Source organism: Amblyraja radiata, chromosome 19 (genome assembly GCF_010909765.2).
Source record: "Amblyraja radiata isolate CabotCenter1 chromosome 19, sAmbRad1.1.pri, whole genome shotgun sequence".
NCBI lineage: Eukaryota > Metazoa > Chordata > Chondrichthyes > Rajiformes > Rajidae > Amblyraja > Amblyraja radiata.
Genome location: NC_045974.1, coordinates 35,333,830 through 35,355,102, shown reverse-complemented (window position 1 = coordinate 35,355,102; position 21,273 = coordinate 35,333,830). Strand labels below are relative to the sequence as shown.

The following is a 21,273-nucleotide window of genomic DNA, read 5'->3' as shown; positions in this document are numbered from 1 at the left end:
ACACATCAAAGCCTAACTTACACATACAATTTCTAAAATAAAGAAGACTGTGCAAAGAAACAAGTCACAGTGCAAAACACAATTTAAAAAAAAACATGTCCATGGTAAGATATGGACGTAGTTTTGAAGTAGGATTAGGTTTGTGTAAGTTGGTTGAAGACCCTGATAGTTGTAGAAAAGTCGCTATCCTGAACTTAGTGGTGAGTGACCTCAGGCTCCTATACCTTTTGCCTGATGGTAGCAGTGAGAAGAGGGCATAGCCTAGATGGTGCGATCCTTGATTATACATGCTGCTCTCTTGAGACAGTGCCACATGTGGATGCTTTTGTGGTGGGGAGGGATGTAATGGACCATGCTGAGTCCACACTCTCTGCAGCTACTTGTATATTGGAATTGCCAAGCCAGGCCATAATGCAACCAGTCACGATACTTTCTATAGTCCATCTATGGAAATTTGTTTGAGTATTTGGAGACATGATGATTCTCTTCAACCTCGAAGAAGGGGCTAACGCTAACGTGCCTTCTTCATGATTACGTCCATGTGCTAAGAACACGACATGTCATCTGAGATGTTAAAACCCAGGAATTTAATGCAAAGGAATGTAAGGTTTATAATACCTAAAATATTTTTAAAAGAGTCGTTATATTTTTAATGTATTTAATTATTTTATTGTTTTTGTAGGGTTACCTCTGTCCAAATGAATTCATTGCAACTCAAGGTCCCTTACCAGGAACAGTGGCAGACTTTTGGAGAATGATTTGGGAAACAAGATCCCAAACTATTGTTATGTTGACACACTGTTTTGAGAAGGGCAGAGTAAGTCACTTCTGGAACATGACTTTATGTGTTATGCACTATGTAAACACTTCAATCGGTCCCTGCAAACCTGTACTGTCCCTTCCTGCTTCAAAGTCTCCACTATTGTTCCTGTACCCAAAAAGCCAAGGATTACTGATCTTAATGACTACAGGCCTGTCGCACTGACCTCTGTAGTCATGAAGACCCTTGAAAGACTTGTGCTGGCCCACCTAAAAAATATCGCAAACGCCTTGCTGGACCCCCCTGCAGTTTGCATACCGGGTCTTAGATCAGTGGATGACACAGTCAACCTAGGCCTGCACTTCATTCTCCAGCATCATTGTGCCAGACCTACTACACTATCCCAGTTGACTGTGCCTGAACCCCTCTGTCAGTGGATCATCAACTTCCTGACAGACAGGAAGCAGCATGTGAGGCTGGGAAAGCACATCTCGGACCCGCAGACCCTCAGCATAGGAGCACCGCAAGGCTGCGTACTCTCCCCTCTCCTTTACACTCTCTACACCAACGACTGCAGCTCCACAGACTCCTCTGTCGAGCTTCTCAAGTTTGTGGACGACACAACCCTGATTGGACTGATCCAGGATGGCTAGGAATCTGCCTACAGACAGGAAGTGACACAGCTGGCGTCATGGTGCCATCGTAACAACCTGGAGCTCGATGCTCTTAAGACGGTGGAATTGATTGTAGACTTTAGGAGAGCTCCCCCCCCCCACTCACCATCAACAACACCACAGTCATATCTGTGGAGTCATTTAAGTTCCTTGGAACCATCATCTCCAAGGACCTTAAATGGGAGGCCACCATCAACTCCACAGTCAAAAAGGCCCAACAGAGGATGTACTTCCTGCGGCAGCTGAGAAAACACAATCTGCCACAGGCAATGATGGTCCAGTTTTATACTGCCATCGTAGAGTCTGTCCTCACCTTCTCCATTATGGTCTGGTTTGGCTTAGCCACCAAGCATGACATCCGGAGGCTGCAGCGCATCGTTCGATCAGCCGAGAATGTTGTTTGCTGCAACCTCCCCCCCCCCCCCCCCCCCCCCATCGACGAACTGTACACTGCAAGGGCCAGGAAGCGAGTGGGTAAGATCATCTCTGACCCCTCTCACCCTGGCCACAAACTCTTTGAAGCGCTTCCCTCTGGAAGGTGACTCCAGACTGTCAAAGCTGCCACCGCCAGACATAGCAGCAGATTTTTTTCACGTAGCTTTACTCAATCACCAAAAGTCTGTAGCCTCCTTGTGCTCTGATATTTTATTTCATTCTTCACATGTTTAAATGATAATGTTTTATTTTTAATTGTCTGCTGTATATCGTGTTGTTACTTGTGAGCAAAGCATCAAGGCACATTCCTTGTATGTATACATATTTGGCTAATAAAATGTATTCAATTCAATTCATCCAGGCAGATTGGTTAACCTGATTGGCTAGATTTACCTTTGGCCAACCATTCCCATATAATTCATCAATTAACTATACTAATCCCATTTCTCAATGGTTGTTCCATAGCCATACAGTTATAATTGCTTAATGGAAATATAGAAAATAGGTGCAGGAGTAGGCCATTCGGATATACATCAGTTATGTGCTAAATTGATAGTATCCTTTGGTGTAATCTGTCAGTAGTTAAAAAATGTTTTAAAACACTTCTTCAGTCTGTGCTCCTTACTGCCCACCCCAACTCCTGGTTGTAGATATTTATCACAGAATGGACAATTCTGTCCATTTTACCTTAGTTAACCCAAAACTGCTATCTCGACTAATTGTAATTCTCATTTCTTAATGCTGTTCTTGTTATGTTCTGGCATGTTGATTCATTCCAAACATATTTAAAATATTATACATGCTTCTGGCACCAGCATCATGGCAGACTGTATGATTAATGCCCTGTTGTTCTTCTTGTGGAAAAAAATATATTTTCTCAACTATCTTTTAATTCTCCTACCAATGAGCATGCATCACTGCCTCACATTGGCTGACACGGTTACAAGGAGACTTAAGAAATGTTGAGTAATTTAATGGCCAATCATATGCCAAATGGTTCAGAAAAATTGTTTTGCATACAATATTACATAATGGTAACTACACATGCTGGAAATTTCACAACAATATGTATTGACATGTTTTATTTTTGTTCAGATAAGGTGTCACCAGTATTGGCCTGAGGACAACAAGCCAGTAACTGTATTTGGAGATATTGTGATCACTAAACTAGCAGAAAACATACAATCAGATTGGACCATCCGAGAACTGAAAATTGAAAAGGTACTTGACTGATTTTATACGGAAGTAGATCAAAGTTTTAGTTGGTTAATTTTTGATTGTATCATAAATTAACCAACATTATAAAACATTATAAAAGTGGACTCCAGATCCTTTCCCATTTAACCATATAGTAAATTAATGGAATCTCTGTAACATATTTCATTACTTTATCTAAGATCAATGTCAATGGTTTTCAGTAGAATCTGTCTATTAAATTAAAATAAACATCAACATAATTGCATAATCAGAACCAAAAAAAGACCAAAGTCTAATACCGCAAATAACCCAACATTTTCCTTTATTCTGTATTTTCTTTACACTGCTAAGTGTATTAAGAATAGTAACAGTCAACTGTGAGGTACTGCTGCTGCTGTATGTTCAGCATTTTATCATTAACTACAGTTCACTTCCCAGAGAGATTCTATTTAGTTTATTTTAGAGATACAGGCCATTCGGCCCACTGAGATCACAGCAACCAACAATCACCCTTTCACACTAGTTCTATGTTTTTACACTTTCTCATTCACTCCTAACACATCAGGTGCAATTTACAGTGGCCAATTAACGTGCAAACCTGCACATCTTTGGGATATGAGAGGAAACCAAGCACCCAGAGGAAACCCATACGGTTACAGGGAGAATGTGCAAACTCAACACAGATAGCACCCGAGATCAGGATTGAACCCGGGTGCTGTGAGGCAACAGTTCTACCAGCTGCACCATTTTGCCATCTAATCTGCAGCCTGCAATCATGTTAACAGTACATTGCCTTTGGGTATTGTAGCTACGCATAGACTTCACACGGCAATGTGTGTATTTCCCTCTTTGGTTGTTGGCGGTGATTAGAAATGCAAATGTTAACAAACTTTCACTTCCCTATCAAGAGAATGCATATGGCTAGTTGCTGCACATTGAGCAGCTCCTACGTTGAGCTCATTTGGACTCAGATAGTTGGAGAAACAACACCTTTGGCCAGCAATTTCCATGCCAATCATCAATTAACTATACAAATCCCATTTCCCAATGGTCACTCCGTGGCCTTCCTTGCCTTGGAGGTTCAAATGCTTGGCTGGATGTTTGTTACATGTGGCATCTATTCTCAGGGGTGAAAAAATATTCCCCAGATCCCCTCTGAACTGCTCAGGCCTTACTGTAAACCCCTGGCCTTTAGTTTTAGAAACCTCTGCAATGGAGAAATGTTTCCCACTATTTACCTTCTCTGTGCTTCTCCTAATTTTGCAAATCTCTATCAGGTCTTCCCTCAGCTCTGAGCACTTTATCTCTCTATTCCTTTTTCTCCAAAGATGCTGGCTGACCCGTTGAGCTACTCCAGTTGTTTGTGTCTATATCATTCTGGTGAATCCCCTCTGCACCTTTTCCAGTGCCAATGCATTCTTCTTATAATAGGCAAGAAGAACTGTAGACAGTTCTCCAAATGCTGCTGATCCAATGTTTTATAAAATATCCATATTCCATGACTGATATTGTGTCTGCCAGCTAATGCAGCCAAGTATGCCATGTGCCTTCTTTCTTGAACTTGTATTCAAAGATCCCTCCTTTCGTCAATATTCCTCAGTCCTACCATTCATTGTGTATGTACTGTCCTCATTACTTCTCCCAAAGTTTATTACTTTGCAATTCAGGATTAAATTACTTCTCTCCATAGTCTGCACATTTTACCAGTTGATCAATATCCTGTAGCCTGTAACTATCCAACAAAAATCAACAAAGCCACCAATTTTCATGTCATCTGCAAACTTATTCATCATGCATCAATGTATATGTAACCAATAATAAGGATTCCAGTACTGATCCTTGTTATACACTTTGATCATAGGCTTAAATTCACAAGTAAAAACACCCTCCACCATCACTCTGTCTGCTATTAACAAGCCAGTTTTGCATCCAGTTTACCAACTTGCCCTAGATCTATGGGCTCTAACATTTCAAGTCAGGTCAAGAGAGTTTATTGTCATGTGTCCCAGATAGGACAATGAAATTATTGCTTGCGGCAGCACCCCAGAATATTGTAGGCATAAATACAGAACAGATCAGTGTGTCCTTATACCATAGAATATATATATATACACACATAAATAAACAGATAAAATGCAATAGGCTGTTATAGTTTAGAAGGTACACAAAATTGCTGGGGGAACTCAGCGGGTGCAGCAGCATCTATGGAGCGAAGGAAATAGGCGACGTTTCGGGCCGAAACCCTTCTTCAGACTGATAGGGGGTAGTTTAGAGTTTGTTTGAAGTTGTGTTTAAAAGTCTGATGGCTGTAGGGAAGCAGCTGTTCCTGAACCTGGATGTTGCAGATTTTAGGCTCCTGTACTTTCCACCTGATGGCAGCGGAGAGATGAGTGTGTGGCCAGGATGGTGTGGGTCCTTGATGATGCTGGCAGCCTGTTGAGGCAGCGACTGTGATGGATCCCCTCGCTGGTAGGGAGTTCAGGGCCGATGATGGACTGGGCAGTGTTTACAACTTTTTGCAGCCTTTTCCGCTCCTGGGCGCTCAGGTTGCCGAACCAAGCCACGATGCAACCGGTCAGCATGCTCTCTACTGTGCACCTGTAGAAGTTTGAGAGAGTCCTCCTTGACATACCAACTCTCCGTAATCTTCTCAGGAAGTAGAGGCGCTGATGTGCTTTCTTTATAATTGCTTCAGTGTGCTGGGACCAGGAGAGATCTTCGGAAATATGCACGCCCAGGAATTTGAAGTTCTTGACCCTTTCAACCATCAACCCATTGATATAAACGGGACTGTGGGTCGTACCCCTTCCAAAGTCCACAATCAGTTCCTTGGTTTTGCTGGTGTTATTCTGCTGGCACCATTTGGTCAATTGGTCGATCTCACTTCTATACTCTGACTCATCTCCATCAGTGATACGTCCCACAACAGTGGTGAAGTCGGCGAACTTGATGATGGAATTCGCACTATGTCCGGCTACGCAGTTATGAGTATAGAGTGTGCACAGCAGGTGGCTGAGCACGCAGCCTTGAGGTGCTCCCGTGCTGATTATTATCGAGATGACACATTTCCACCAAAGTGGTCTGTGAATGAGGAAGTCGAGGATCCAATTACAGAGTGATGCGCAGAGACCCAGATCTGAGAACTTGGTAACCAGCTTGGATAGGATGATGGTATTAAATGCCGAGCTGTAGTCAATGAATAACAGCCTAACATATGAGTTTTTGTTGTCCAAATGGTCCAGAGCGGATTGGAGAGCCAGTGAGATCGCATCCACCGTTAATCTGTTGTGGCGGTAAGCGAACTGCAGTGGGTCCAGGTTCTTGTCGAGGTAGGAGTTGATTTGCGCCATGATCAGCCTCTCAAAGCACTTCATCACCACAGACGTTTGTGCCACTGGTCGATAGTTATTGAGGCACGTCACCTTGCTCTTCTTGGACACTGGTATTATTGATGCCCTTTTAAAGCAGGTGGGGACCTCAGACCTCAGAAGTGAGAGGTTGAAAATGTCCATAAAAACTCCAGCCAGTTGGTCCGCACAGGTTTTTAAAAAGCGCCTGGGTATACCATCAGGTACAGGTGCTTTTCGAGGATTCACCTCTCTGAAGGATTCACCCCTTCTGACGTCGGCCCCTGTGACTGTGACCGAAATACCTGCATGGTGAATGGGGGCTCGGGAAGGCACATCAGTGTTCTCCCTATCAAAGCATGCGTAAAACGCATTGAGCTCGTCAGGAAGTGATGCTTCGTTGACATTTGAGCTGCCTCCTGATTTCGCCTTTTAGGAGGTGATGGCATTCAAGCCCTGCCACAGTTGCCGAACATCCGTCTCATCCTCCAGCTTGGAGCAAAAGTCCCTTTTGGTCTTTTTGATGGCCTTACCAAGGTCGTATCTGGACTTCTTGTAGACCTCTGTATCTCCAGACCTGAATGCCCGGGATCTGGTCTGCAGAAGAATGCGGATCTAATGGTTCATCCAAGGCTTCTGGTTAGGAAACACGTGGAAGGTTTTTGTTGGGATGCAGTCCTCCACACATTTCTTTATGAAGTCTGTAGCAACTGTAGCATATTCATTCAGATCCATTGTGGAGTCCCTGAACATTGCCCAGTCTACAGACTCCAAACAGTCCTGGAGTTGTTCCTCTGCCCCCCCCCCCCCCCCCGACGAGCTCTATACTGTCCTCACCTTTGGTGGTGCGCACTTCAATTGTTGCCGGTAGGCAGGAATAAGCAGCACCGCAGTATGGTCTGATTTACCGAAGTGAGGGTGAGGGATAGAGCGATAGGCATCCTTGATGGTCGTGTAGCAGTGGTCAAGGGTGTTTGATCCTCTGGTGCTGCAGGAGACATGTTGGTGGAAGTTAGGGAGCGATTTCTTAAGGTTGGCTTTGTTGAAATCCCCGGCTATGTTGGTAAACACCTCGGGGTAAGCCGTCTGGTGCTTGTTGACCACGGCGTGCAGCTCCCCCAGAGTCAGATGGACATCTGCCTGGGGTGGGATGTACACCGCGGTCAGGATGATGGAGGTGAATTCCCTCGGTAGGTAGAAGGGACGGCACTTCACAGCTCGGTGTTCCAGGTGTGTAGAGCAGGAGTTGGATAGGACTGCACCGTCTGAGCACCACGCAGAGTTGACCATGAGGCAGACGCCCCCTCCTCTCCCTTTCCCAAATGGTCTAATCTTCCAAATGGTACCTTGTCAAAGGCCTTACTGGGTTCCATGTAGATACATCAACCACACTGCATTCTCAAATATACTTTCTTACTTATTCAAATTCTTATCCGCAGTCCTCATCCTTAGATTTATTTCCCAGTAACTTCTCATTCATTAATTTTAAACTCACTGGCCCATAAATACCTGCCTACTCCTGTTGCCCATCTTGAATAAGTGCTGCAGAACTATACTGGACTCTGTGGCTCCATTAAAAACCTTGCAGCCTAGAGCTAAACCCGAGCCCTGGTTCAGTGACGTAACTCGTACAGCTAGACGGGAGTGCCGCAAAGCTGAACGCAGGTGGAAGAAAGACAAGCTGCAGGTTTTTCATCTAAAATCCTAAAGGATTGCTGGCGTCATTACCAGAACACTGTTAAAGAGGCCAAAAGAGAATACCTGTCAAACATTATTGTGTCTAATCGTCACAACCCACGTGTGTTATTTAAAACCATTGACTCTGTTCTTAATGCCCCACAGCCTGTCTGTTTGGAAGCATCCTCTGAAATGTGCAATGACTTCCTGCACTTTTTCATTGATAAGGTTGTTACCATAAGGGCTCTCATTTCCGCTCCTGCCTCTGACCCCTCTGATTCTGTACCATGCTTGGTGGTATTTGATAAGTTTGTGCCTGTGACATTGTCACTTTTAGAGGATGTGGTTAGCCATATTAAGCCATCGGGTTCCCCTTGTGTTGCTGTCCCTCCTCATCTTTTTAAAGAGGTTTTCCCCAGTATAGGGCAGTCGGTTCTTGCCATTATTAACAGCTGTCTGTGTTCTGGAGTTGTCCCCGTATGTTTTAAACATGCAGTAGTGCAACCCCTGCTTAAGAAGCCTGGTCTGGATCAAACTGTATTGGCCAATTTTAGGCCCATCTCCAAGTTGCCTTTTATCTCTAAAATCTTGGAGAAAGTTGTTTATGCTCAGTTAAAACTTTTCCTGGACGAGCAGAATATTCGGGAGGTTTTCCAGTCTGGGTTTAAAACTATGCATAGCACAGAGTCAGCATTGCTAAGGGTCTTTAATGACATCCTCCTAGCTAATGATTCTGGTGATTATGTGATTCTTGTCCTGCTGGACCTATCTGCTGCCTTTGATACAGTGGATCATGATATTTTAGTATCTCGGTTACAGCACCTAGTGGGCATTTGTGGTAGTGCCCTGGAATGGTTCAGATCTTATCTGGCAGACAGAACTATGTGTGTAAGCCTTGCTGGTTCTGAATCCTCCTCCGCTCCTCTGTCATATGGGGTTCCACAGGGTTCAATTTTAGGGCCCCTGCTTTTCTCACTGTACTTACTTCCTCTGGGTTCCATTCTTAGAAAGCATGGCATCTCTTTTCATTGTTATGCTGATGATAGTCAGATATATGTGCCGCTGAAGAAGAAAGATGCTTTCTCAGTCAAACCACTTCTGTTATGTCTTGATGACATTAAATCCTGGATGGCCCTAAACTTTTTTAATTTTAATGAAAAGAAAACAGAAGTGATAGTGTTTGGTCCCAATGGCTCCCGTGAACCTCCCCCTGTTGACTTGGGTCCCTTGGCACTGTATGTGAAGCCAATAGTTTTAAACTTGGGTTTTAAGATGGACAGTGATTTTAAATTAGATCGTCAAATAGGCGCGGTAGTTAAGTCCAGCTTCTTTCATTTAAGGCAGCTGGCAAAGGTGAAGCCCATTCTTGAACGGCAGCATTTTGAAACAGTAATCCATGCCTTCATTACGTCTCGGCTGGATTACTGTAACGCACTTTATTTTGGAGTTAGCCAAACTTCCCTTGCACGTCTCCAGTTGGTTCAGAATGCTGCTGCTCGCCTTTTAACTGGAACACGTAAGAGGGAGCACATAACGCCTATTCTGGCCTCCCTCCACTGGCTGCCTGTGTACTTTAGAGTTCATTTTAAGATTCTTTTATTTGTTTTTAAATCTTTAAATGGTCTCGCCCCGCCTTACCTCTCTGAGCTGCTTCATCCCTACGCTCCTGCCTGGTGCCTCAGGTCAGCTGATCAGCTGCTCCTGGAGGTACCGAGGTCTAAGCGGAAGCTCAGAGGGGATAGAGCCTTCTCTGTTGCTGCTCCGACATTATGGAACACTCTACCTTTGCACATTAGACAGGCCCCTTCACTGTCCATTTTCAAAACTAGTCTTAAAACCCTTTTCTATTCCTTGGCTTTCGCCCCTGCATGAGACTCTGCTCTTGTTTTAGTGTTTTTTATTGTTTTTACTGTCTTTTAATGTTTTTATTGTTTTGTTTTATGTTTATGATTAGTCATGTACAGCACTTTGTTGCAACAGTGGTTGTTTTTAAAGTGCTCTATAAATAAAGTTCAGTTCAGTTCAGTGTCATGACAAATAGAAGGTATTGTATTGTACCTGTATTGTATATTCATGGTCCTCCAGTCATCTGGCACGTGAGCAGTGACCGGTGAAGATTTTAAAGTCTGTGCAGGGTGACCTCCTCCTGGCCTAGTTGCAACCTGGAATACACCTCAATAGGCCCTAGGGATTTATCCATCTTAAAGCCCAGTAAGACATCTCATACCTCTGTTTTGTAGAATTTCATCGTCTACCTTATAGATAAGTAGCTTCTTATAGCTTGAATTTGTAGGTATCAGAGAATGGATGTCAGAGCTAGGAAATAATTATTTCTCATTGCAGTGACACAAAGTATGATTTAATCCACTTGATCTCAGTTCAAGAAGTGCTAGAAAGTGATAGAGTGCTTTTCTTGACGGGTCTACTTTATGGTCTGCTTCCAAAATGTTGTTATTACATTTTAGTCTAACCTATTTTTAAAATTCATTTAGAAATTCTGAACAATGTATAATATCTCATTCCTGAGTCTTTTTATGATCTTAGCATTCTTTTAATTCAATAACTATTTAAGCAGTATGGTGACTTTATGATGGTGACACATTTCAACTTCACATCTTGGCCTGAGCATGGTGTTCCTGAAACCAGCACAGCTTTGATTCATTTTGTGAAGCTAATTCGAGGAAACAGAGCCAATGATAATACTCCTATTGTTGTCCATTGCAGGTAAGTAGTTATTTATTATTTATTATGTAAAAGAATATGTGTGGTATGATTGTGTTTATAGTTTGTTTGGTTGTTTGTCTTTTGCACAAAAGTCCGCGAGCATTGCCACTTTCATTTCACTGCACATCTCGTATGTGTATGTGACAAATAAACTTGACTTGACTGAATTGATTTTGGTATAATGCATAATAGTACTATTGGAGGATCTATAAATTAAATACATGTTTTGTTATTCAATTGTGCTTTAAGTATCTTGCACATTATAATTCATTGTAGTACATTGTAATTTTCAATGAGATATAGACAGAACCTTGCTTAAATACTTTGTTCCAGTAATGTCTATGATCTATGAAATTAGTAGACCAATCTGTTGGAATATTGCATGGTGAGACAGCAAAAAACCACTACGATTAATTTTCCCCCGTTGTCCATTTCAGTTTTATTTCACTTCAGAGAAGAATCCTGACCTTAGTTTAGCTCACAGTTCAAGAAAGGTTTTGAAAAAATATATATTTTTTAAATTCGTCCTGGTCCTATATGTGTTTTACTTGAATAATACATAAAGAAGCACAAATACTGAAGCACAAATTTTTAAGAGATTCGTTTTAAGAAGGCAAGACTGTAAATAACAAAACTACTATTCTCTACAGAAAGATTCACAGTACATCTTGCATTCAGAATTAGAGTCTGAAATACCAAAGTGCTATTGGATAAACATTTGAAATAAAATGGTCCAATGGAAGAATATTGTACATAGCTGAACAAGATTTGTTTTTCTCTATTTCTCCCCCTCAGTGCTGGTGTGGGGAGGACTGGTGTCTTTATTGCCCTTGATCACCTTATACAACATGTGAACCACCATGACTTTGTGGATATCTTTGGATTTGTGACAGATTTGCGAGGTGAACGAATGTGCGTGGTCCAGAACTTGGTAAGAGTGTAGAAAAGTGATATTTAAACATTTAGACTCTGGGTTCCTGTTGATATTTAAAACATTGTTTCTGTTTCACCTTAACTTTGTGCAAAATTCAAGACATCACGAGATGTTACTTTTATTACAAGCTTATTGCACCCTTCCTTTTGCAAAGACACAATCCCTTTCTCTGAATTTTTCATTTTCCACCACATCTGCTACCAAAATGAGACTTTCCACTCTAGGTCATCCGAAATGTCCTCTTCCTTGAGTAAACATAGTTTCTCCCCTGCTGTTGCAGATACATCCCTCACCTGTGTCTCCTCTGTGCCCTGTAGTTCTGCTCTCGCTCCCCATCCCTTCAGGACAGAGTTACTGCTTGGTGTTACTTTTCACCCCACCAGCCTCCTTATCCAGCACGTAATTCTCTGATGTGTTCACCTTCAACATGATCCCACCACCAATCACATCTTCCCACGCTCATCCTTTCTGATTTCCACACTCCCTCTGTAACCCCTAGGTTCACCCCTTCCCACCCAAACTACCACCTCCCAGGTACTTTCTGCTGTAACCACAGGAAATGTAACAGCTATCCCAATATCTCTTCCCTCACATCCATCCAGGGACCCCAGCAGATCTTCCACATGAGATGAGTTCACATGGACCTCCTCAAACATAATTTACTGCATTTGATGTTCCCAATGGGTCTTCCTTTACATCGGCAAGATCTAGCGTAGACTGAGCCACCGTTTCATCATACAGTTTCTCAAGGTCTGCTGGATCTGCTGCATCTTTCAATTGCTGACCAATTTAACTCCCCTTTCCATTCCCATGCCAACCTTCCTGTCCAGGGCCTCTTCCATTGCTAGAGTGAGGCCACATATATATTGCAGAAACTCCACTTCATATTGGATAGCTTACAAACCAGTGTTATGAACATTGAATTCTCCAATTTTAGATAACAACCCAACTCCCATTTTATCCCTTTTATCCCTCTCTTCTCTGTGCTCCGCACAGATGCACAGCCATTTCTCCCACCATTCCCGCCTCCCTCCCCTCCCCCCCCCTTCCCCCCACTTTTCCCTCTTTGCCCTCTCTCCCATCTCCTTCCACCTATATCGAAAGGTATTCAATCTTTTTTTTGTAAACCAGCGTCTGCAGTTACTTATGTACGCAGCTTAATGTTACTCGGCATAGAAACAATATTGCTGCCAAGTAGGGCGTTCTTTTGTGCTGCATTCTTTCATGCAACAGAATAGATTCTATAATGTTGATGTTGGATCTGGACCTAATAAAAATGTTGCAAATACCTAATTTGTCCAGTAAACAAAAAGAGAGGGTGGAAATATCCCAAATTAAAAATATTTGTAAAATAAAATTGAAAGTCCATTCTACAATCCAGCATGGATGAAATTACATGCATGAACATCCATTGATGGAGCTGTGCCCTAACCTTTGATGTGATCATTTAAAAATGTCAATGTGGACCTTTTCAATTATTTGTTGCTCCTACTGCAATATAGAATGCACTTTAAGAAATAAGAGATGTATAGTTTTATGAATGCACCTTCAGGAAGCAGCACATGTAATAATACAACAGGCTGACAAAGATGCATAAATAATCTACTTAGTATATATATCAAAGAGCTACACAGCCTTAATTTGACAACATTCCGAGGGTCCACATTTCTATTCATAGAAATAGATTATGTAGACAGCTTTTCCCTCGATAACCACTGCTCTATTAGTAGTGCAAAACAGGGCAGTCGTGCAACTGCAATTTATATCTTTGCATCATTTTATCAACTGCTTAAGTATTATTTTTAAGGATACTAAATGGTTTCCTCCCTCAGTAGCAATATAAGGGAACATTTCCATTTAAATCCCTGCAACAATCCACTAAGTAGCTTTTCCAACACAGAAAATACTTCCTTTTTATGCATCTCATTCTAAATGTTTTATTTTACAACAAATTGTGTTTATTGTGACTGTACCTTCGCTGCAGTAAAATGTCACTAACTTGGTTTTGAGAATTTTGTCAGTCACAGCCTTTTAGTTTCTGCCAATCAGTGTTGATGGGCCATGTCAATCTTATTAAACTTAAGGATTAAAATAAATGTGGATCAAGATAGTAGGCCATGTTGCAGTTTAACCTTTCCTTTATGCATATTGTTTGAAGAATGAATATAAACTTAGCATGCAGTTGAACATTCTTAAATCTCTCAATAGTTGTATCTCAAACATTCATTTATGGGCCTGTCCCACTTAGGCAACTTTTTGGGTGACTACAGTAGACTATGCGGTCGCCACATGGTTGCCACATGTTCGCGGGTGGTTGCCAGGTAGTCGCCTTCATGGTCGTGAGTAGTTCCCGCATTCTCAGAACTAGTCGCGGCTTCATTCTGGTCGGCACAAATTTTTCAACGTTGAAAAATTTGTGCTGACCAGAATGAAGCCGCCATGGAGAGCAGTTTTCAGAACCAAGGATAACTGACTGGTAATATGTCCGCCGAGCTTCACAGCCATGTATCTCTGGCTTCTTAAAAGTTGTCTCCACTCCGTCTCCCCACCCCGTCTTCCCCCCCTTCACCCCCCTCTCTCCCCCATCTTTTTAAGTGAAGCTTCCCATACACTGTGCTTTCACCGTCTTAATTACAGCGCCAACCTTCCTGTTCATCGTGGCGTATGTCTGTATGTCTGTATCACATTGGCTTTGCACTGTGTGAATTTCACTCAGACAGCACTCCCACTGCTTGCCCTGTCCCCCACCTGCATAACCAGCTGGTGAAGGAAGTGATATATGTGTGTGTGTTCCCACTCTGACAGTCGCCGTTCCAGTCGCTGGTTTTTCACCTAAGGCCTAAGTAGGACAGGCCCATTACATTCCTCCCACTGCCACAGTTAGTTGACATTGGTGATTGACATTCGATTGCCATTGTTACCATTAACCAACACATCATAAAGAAATGAAATCAAGAAGTCCACTGTTCAAGAATTTGTGTTGAACTTATCGTCATTAATACGTTGAATTTATATAAGAATTTATATGGAACCAAATGATTTCTAATGGTAAGTTAATAGTGATACAAAAGTCAGTGCAAGTTTTAAATATAACTGACCAGAGGTTCCAATTTCAGTTGTACTTTGTTTGAATGTTTCAATATTAATGTGTCATTGCAGGCTCAGTATATGTTCTTACATCAGTGCGCTTTGGATCTATTGAATAACAAAGGAAACAGTCGTTCACTGTGGTTCGTAAATTATGCTGCTTTACAAAAAATGGACTCTCTAGATACAATGGAAGGTAATAATAGAGATGATCGTAATAGATCTCATTATCTCTAAGTGTGAATTTGACATGGAAATTTGACTTTTTTGTAACATTTCTAGAGCAAAACATACAGTTAGGATCTAATATATGGAAACATTTCCTAGATATCACTGAATGTATATTTAAACCGCATTCATTCCACTCTCCACTACTTTAACCAGACATCACGCATTTAATTCAGTTTCAAGCCACCATTGTTCAGAGAGAGAGTGGAACTTGGGTCTCGTATATTAAAATGTTTTTTTCTTTATACTGTAAATATAAAACGTCAAATTGTGATCTGATATGATGATCCCATGACACTAAGTTCCCTGCTTTTTACTCTCTAAAAATAAATATATATATATATAAAGTGCTAACTACAATGTAGTCTTTGCAGCGACAACATAGCATGGTGATTTCTGGAGCTTAATATTGGATTTCTTGCGGTTGAGAATAACCACAGGGGTGACTGCTGGACTCCCAAGTCTTCGAGACAGAGTTACAATAAAATCACAGTCTTTACCATCAATCAAATGGGCAGAAATTCTAATAGTACAAGGCCATTCAAGTGCAGCAGGCACTCTTGCCACATGTAATGAAACTGGCAGCAGCAGTGAACTGTCTAAAATTCAGACCATTCCTCCTACTCGGGTAAAGGGAGAATAATGAACTACATAAAGGAAGATATCAAAAAATGTGTTTTACTTTGAATGAACTTTAGGTCTAAAAGACACGTGGGTATTCAAAAATCATGGTGCTCTTCTTTTTTCCTAATTATTTGCTGAAAATTAGTAAATGAGTATTCGGATGGGATCTAGGAAAAGAAAATAACAACTCTTGTTTCAGTTAAGATTGTTTTTTGCAAAGTAACTTTATGATAGTACCACACAATGGTTAAAGTATCACATTCTGAGCTTGTGCTTTAGTCGTCTCATTTGTAATTTGCCAATTAATATGAATAAGTCTGTGAGACTTGAAAGTCACAGGTAATGCTGGTTCACTCAATCATCGCTGAGTTGGTGCAGAATGCTATAAGTAATTTTAGTAAGGGGGTTGTGAATGGAAGATGGCATGTGTAGGTTGCACAGCAGTCATGTCCCCAGCCAGTTCAACTTATCTTACTCAAGAAAAGCCAAGGTCTATTTGACATGACCATGTTATGTTCTCATTATGTCACTAAAACCCATCAACGGTTTTAACATTGAACCTAACAGTGTCAAGGATTAGCAAAATTAAGGGTCCAGTGCCAGATAAGTTCTTTGTTGTAAGTCTATTGCAAAAATATTTTTGCAATAGCGTCCATTTGCCTAGGCTTGCCTCCACACCCTCAATTGTAGACTCTGTGGACCACCTTTCAGTTCTGATCAACAATGACCCACCACCTCTGATTACAACTCAATATCATGTTCATTCTCATTGCCTTCAAGTAGGAAACAGTTGAGGCCACAAATGGCCCCAGTGGACTAAAGCATCGCAGCCAACTTACTCTGCAGGACTATAAATATTCAGGCTCTTTTTACGCTGAAGAACTACATTGCTTCCTTTAAACTTCACAAGCCAAGGTTGTAACTGTCCCCGCATATTTTTATGTGCAACGCACCTTTGTCATTGACTGTAAAATGCACCGTTAGCCATTTAAGAATAGGTAGCTCTTGTATGGGATTATAAATACTGCATTGATAATCCTATTAATTTATTTTAGGTGATGTGGAGTTGGAATGGGAAGAAACAACCATGTAATTCTTACATACTGCTGAAGACATTAATAACGTTTCACTAAACTTACTTTGAGCAATTAATGTAAGAGCTTCTACAAGCAAGGGCCAAAATTAATCTGTAGATAATCAATGCTGAATTACCCGATGGAATACTTTCCCACCATTGCTTTTATCAAATGTTTCTTTGCACTTTTCTGTTTGGCTTGGATGGATAATTCCATATAGAGTACTGACTTTCCTCACTTAATATAGCTATTGCACATTGCTAGGGTTTATTTTACTTGTACTGCATACGTTGTAGCTTTGCAATTTTAATGTAAAGTGAGCCAAATAAGATGTAACATTTTATTTTTCATGGCACCGAGTGGCTTTGGTGCATATATGCAAGATTGTAGTGTGCTTTTTGTTGTGCAAATAGTGTCTGGTTTTAAAGTAAATATATCGTATTTAAAGTATGCACATTATTGCATTTTGCAATGTTTTATTATTCCTTCTGTATTATCTCTATTTCTGATCCAATGTTCTGCACTAAAACGTTGGCTTTTGGAGTCGGTAGTTGAACTCGGTCTTCACTGGCAGAACAGTCTGTGATCCTGAACAGCTGAACACTCACCTCTTTGACACCACAGAGATTATTCTCTTACTGCAGTTCAGACAGTAGCTCTTCAGGGACCCTCTGCTGTTTATACTCGCTGCTCCACACCAGCTCAGACAAAGTTATCAGATTGGCCCTTGCTTTTATCTTGATGAAGTTCCATTCTGTAGTTCCAAGGAGTCTTATTACTATGCTCAACACTGAAGAAACTAATGTATTGAGGAAACCAATCCATTTCACAATTCTTTAGCATTGTCAAACAAATTTATCACAACGCAAGTAAAATATAAACTTTATAAACGGAACAAAAAAGTGTACGAAATGGAACAAGACTATCCATCTACAGTGTATAGCACTCTTGTATTAACTGCAATGCATCTGTAACAAAACAAGATGAGCTAGGAAGAAGAAACAAGTAAGTGCAGATGCTGGTTTACAAAAAAAGTCACAAAGTGCTGGAGTAATTCGGCGGATCAGGCATCTCTGAAGAACATAGGTGTTTTGGGTTAGGACCCTTCTTCTTATTCCATTCTTATTCCATTCCTTTACAAATGTTTCCAAGGTTAGAACCAAAACAGCAACTGATCTGTTCCAGTTTGGATTGAGGCTGCTAAAGCCTTGTATTCAATAGTTTGTGCATGGTAGAACCATCAAAGCTAAGGTTTCAGGCAGAGTTTGACTTGGAATAGCAGCTGATAATTGAATAACAGAGGGCAACAGGGAAACTAGTGCTGAGAAGATTGTATAGGAGCGGCATCAATCCAGACAGAGATGGTCATGGTGGCAATCGACAGAATGTGAATGAGTGATTGGAAAGAAGATTATGTGATAGGAGTAGATTAGGCAGTGAAAGGCAGAGATGACCCCTCCAGAACAACGGGTCACAGTTTAAGGATAAGGGGGAAATCTTTTAGGACCAAGATGAGGAAAACATTTTTCACACAGAGAGTGGTGAATCTCTGGAATTCTCTCCCGCAGAAGGTAGTTGAGGCCAGTTCATTGGCTATATTTAAGAGGGAGTTAGATGTGGCCCTTGTGGCTAAAGGGATCAGGGGGTATGGAGAGAAGGCAGGTACAGGATACTGAGTTGGATGATCAGCCATGATCATATTGAATGGCGGTGCAGGCTCGAAGGGCCGAATGGCCTACTCCTGCACCTATTTTCTATGTTTCTATGAAACAAGACTACTGTAGACCTGGAGACGATTGGGGTGACCTGTGAAGGAAGTTTGCACATGGAGCAGACGTATCAATGATGTGATAGAGATCAGAGAAGCCAGAGGTGGAATGTGGAGAGGTCAGAAAAAACAACAGGTTGTTTGGGAGATTGAAGGCAAGGAGATGATGGGGGTGGGGTGGGGTAATGTTGGGTGGAAGATTGGTTGGGCATGATGAAGGAAGGTGGATGAAGTAAGAGGTCCAAGGAACCATGGAAGACATTACTATGAGAGTGGAAAAAGAGTGGAGCCCATTCCTGAAGCGAAACGGAGGCCGGTTCATTGGCTATATTTAAGAGGGAGTTAGATGTGGCCCTTGTGGCTAAAGGGATCAGGGGGTATGGAGAGAAGGCAGGTACAGGATACTGAGTTGGATGATCAGCCATGATCATATTGAATGGCGGTGCAGGCTCGAAGGGCCGAATGGCCTACTCCTGCACCTATTTTCTATGTTTCTATGTCACAGGAAACACGAAGTTAAACTGAAGGAAAAATGGTGATTCCAATAGAATCTTCACTATTATTATTATTATTATTATTATTATTATTAAACTTTATTTCAGACTCAAGGTCCACTACTGGACAACCCAGTAGCAATCGCGGTAGGGACATGTCCTTTAAATATTGTAAGAACGGCTCTTTATCCAACCCCAGATAATACTTGCATTTGTGCTGAAGAGTTCTTAAACTGTTTGCACAGAATAAAAAAACCAATTTAAGTGTTAAGTGTTTCCAGCATCTGCAGTTCCTTCTTGAACACTAAGTGTTAGCTATGTTGTATTAAATGCAGATTGCCACTGTAAAGAGAACTGAAATACAATTTACAGAAATGTGTTATACATGCATAAAATAGATTATGGATGATTCAGTTGAATGGTGCATGAGATGATGCGCCTGATCCTACACAATGCATAGGCCGTATTTTATTTAGAATTTATACAACGTCAGAGATCACTTCATGATGTGCAAATGTACACTGCCCTGAAATGAATTGTAGATTTGTTAATGAATTTTGGATCACCACACCAAACACTGCCACACAAGTAACCATCGTGTAATTTCAACGTATATTGTATCATGACATTTCTCATAAACCAAAAAGTATATTTTTTCTGCTAGTCCTACAACAAATTCACACTCCCTCGCATTCCGTATCTCTTGTTCAATAGAATATTGCGTGTTTCATTCTGTTGTTCCCAAGTTTCGACCTCTTGTATATCACCTTGTGGAAATATTTTCTAACTTTGCCTATATTAATATTGTTACGACCAAAATATCATAATGTGATTATCTGGATAACAATCGTTCTAAATATGTCAGCCCAGCTTTTCACAAGTGATTTGGCTGTTCATGTGCCGTGATAATGAGACGGCTATCCCAAAAATAATGGGTAATGCATGAGAAGTTAATTTATGTTATGCCACAAGCAACATCTTTTGGTCTTAAAACAAGCAGAACTCCACAGAACTACAAAAGATATAACGTTTAATATAAGCAACTTCTGAATTGTGTTTTAATTGGGTGCATAATATAGTCTCTGTAAATAAATATACAACCAATAAGTGGCTTGTAGATTATAATTCTGCTAAGATAAATAAATGATTTTTGCATTGTGCTGGATTGTTTTAAAGTGCAAATAAACTACTCAAAATATACTACACCTTGCCTAATTTGCTCTTTCAAATGATAATAAATGTACTCAAGTATTTTAAAAAATAACAGTTTATTATCCACCCTTCTTTAAATTGTTCTGCAATTAAATAATAGGAAAACACTCAACAAAATATAGCATGCAAGATCATAAACTGCAAAAAATAGTATTGAAATATAAACTGGCTTACCACCCATGGCAGTGTTTGTTGTCGAAACACCATGCCTTAGGAGCTTTAAATCAAGTGATGTCCAGTAACTTCAACAGGTGACATTTGCTGCAAGCTGTGTAAGTATGATAGTCCTTAAAGCTCCATAGGAGGCAGAAGTTTCCTACAACACATCCAACAAAGGCAAAACTTGTGCCAAGGTCAAATGCAGGCAAAGTCTATAGCAAATGAAAACATATCAGACAGGAAAAGATTTAATAGTTAATCCTTGAACTTTAATCTCTATAATCAAATTGCACTTTTCATTATTTCTTAATAATCCTTCTTAAACAGCTGCATAAGCTTGACTATAAGTAATCTATTATAGAATTACACAAGTATTTTAAGAACGATATAATAGATGCTGCTTCATATTTGCTATTCATCTTATAAAACCAGAAATATATCAATGGAAAATCATTATACTGGGAAATATTAATAAATACATTAACAGAGTAATGTGACATTTAGATCGCCAGATTCCAGGTGTTATATTTTGTTAGCAGAGATGTAACGGGGCTGGACTTTCACCAGCCTATTCAACAGTGCTGACCCTCCCAGAAATTGTGGGGCCACTAAAGTAGAGCAGTGATGGTGTGAGTTCTTTCGGGAATGAGATCACCAAGTGTAAAAAAATGTGAAAAATATAATGCAGCAATAAACACTCAGCGGGTCGAGCAGCATCTATGGGGGGGAAAGGAATGGACGTCATTCGGAATTGAAACACTGCATCAGGACAACCCGCTGAGTTCCTCCAGCCTCTTGCATCTCTTGAAATTCTCGGAAATGTACTGCTTGGGAGATGGAGTGGTTACTTTAGAGGACGCTTCTATACCAGTGGAAG

General features: G+C 40.9%; 1 protein-coding gene and 1 long non-coding RNA gene across 2 annotated transcripts in view; both read left to right on the top strand.

The window, feature by feature from the left end:
- The window catches only part of ptprq (protein tyrosine phosphatase receptor type Q), a 167,269-nt gene extending 149,031 nt beyond the window's left edge, over positions 1 to 18,238 (top strand). The window contains exons 57-62 of the mRNA XM_033038385.1: positions 683 to 817; positions 2,965 to 3,090; positions 10,666 to 10,814; positions 11,610 to 11,745; positions 14,908 to 15,031; positions 16,743 to 18,238. Coding sequence (XP_032894276.1) covers positions 683 to 817; positions 2,965 to 3,090; positions 10,666 to 10,814; positions 11,610 to 11,745; positions 14,908 to 15,031; positions 16,743 to 16,780 — 708 coding nt within the window. The 3' untranslated portion in view covers positions 16,781 to 18,238. The remainder of the gene's footprint in view (positions 1 to 682; positions 818 to 2,964; positions 3,091 to 10,665; positions 10,815 to 11,609; positions 11,746 to 14,907; positions 15,032 to 16,742) is intronic.
- A 786-nt stretch (positions 18,239 to 19,024) lies between these two features.
- LOC116984231 lies at positions 19,025 to 20,225 on the top strand. The gene is made up of 2 exons (XR_004414937.1): positions 19,025 to 19,296; positions 19,341 to 20,225. It is a non-coding gene; the product is annotated as an uncharacterized LOC116984231 (long non-coding RNA).
- The last annotated feature ends 1,048 nt before the right edge of the window (positions 20,226 to 21,273 follow it).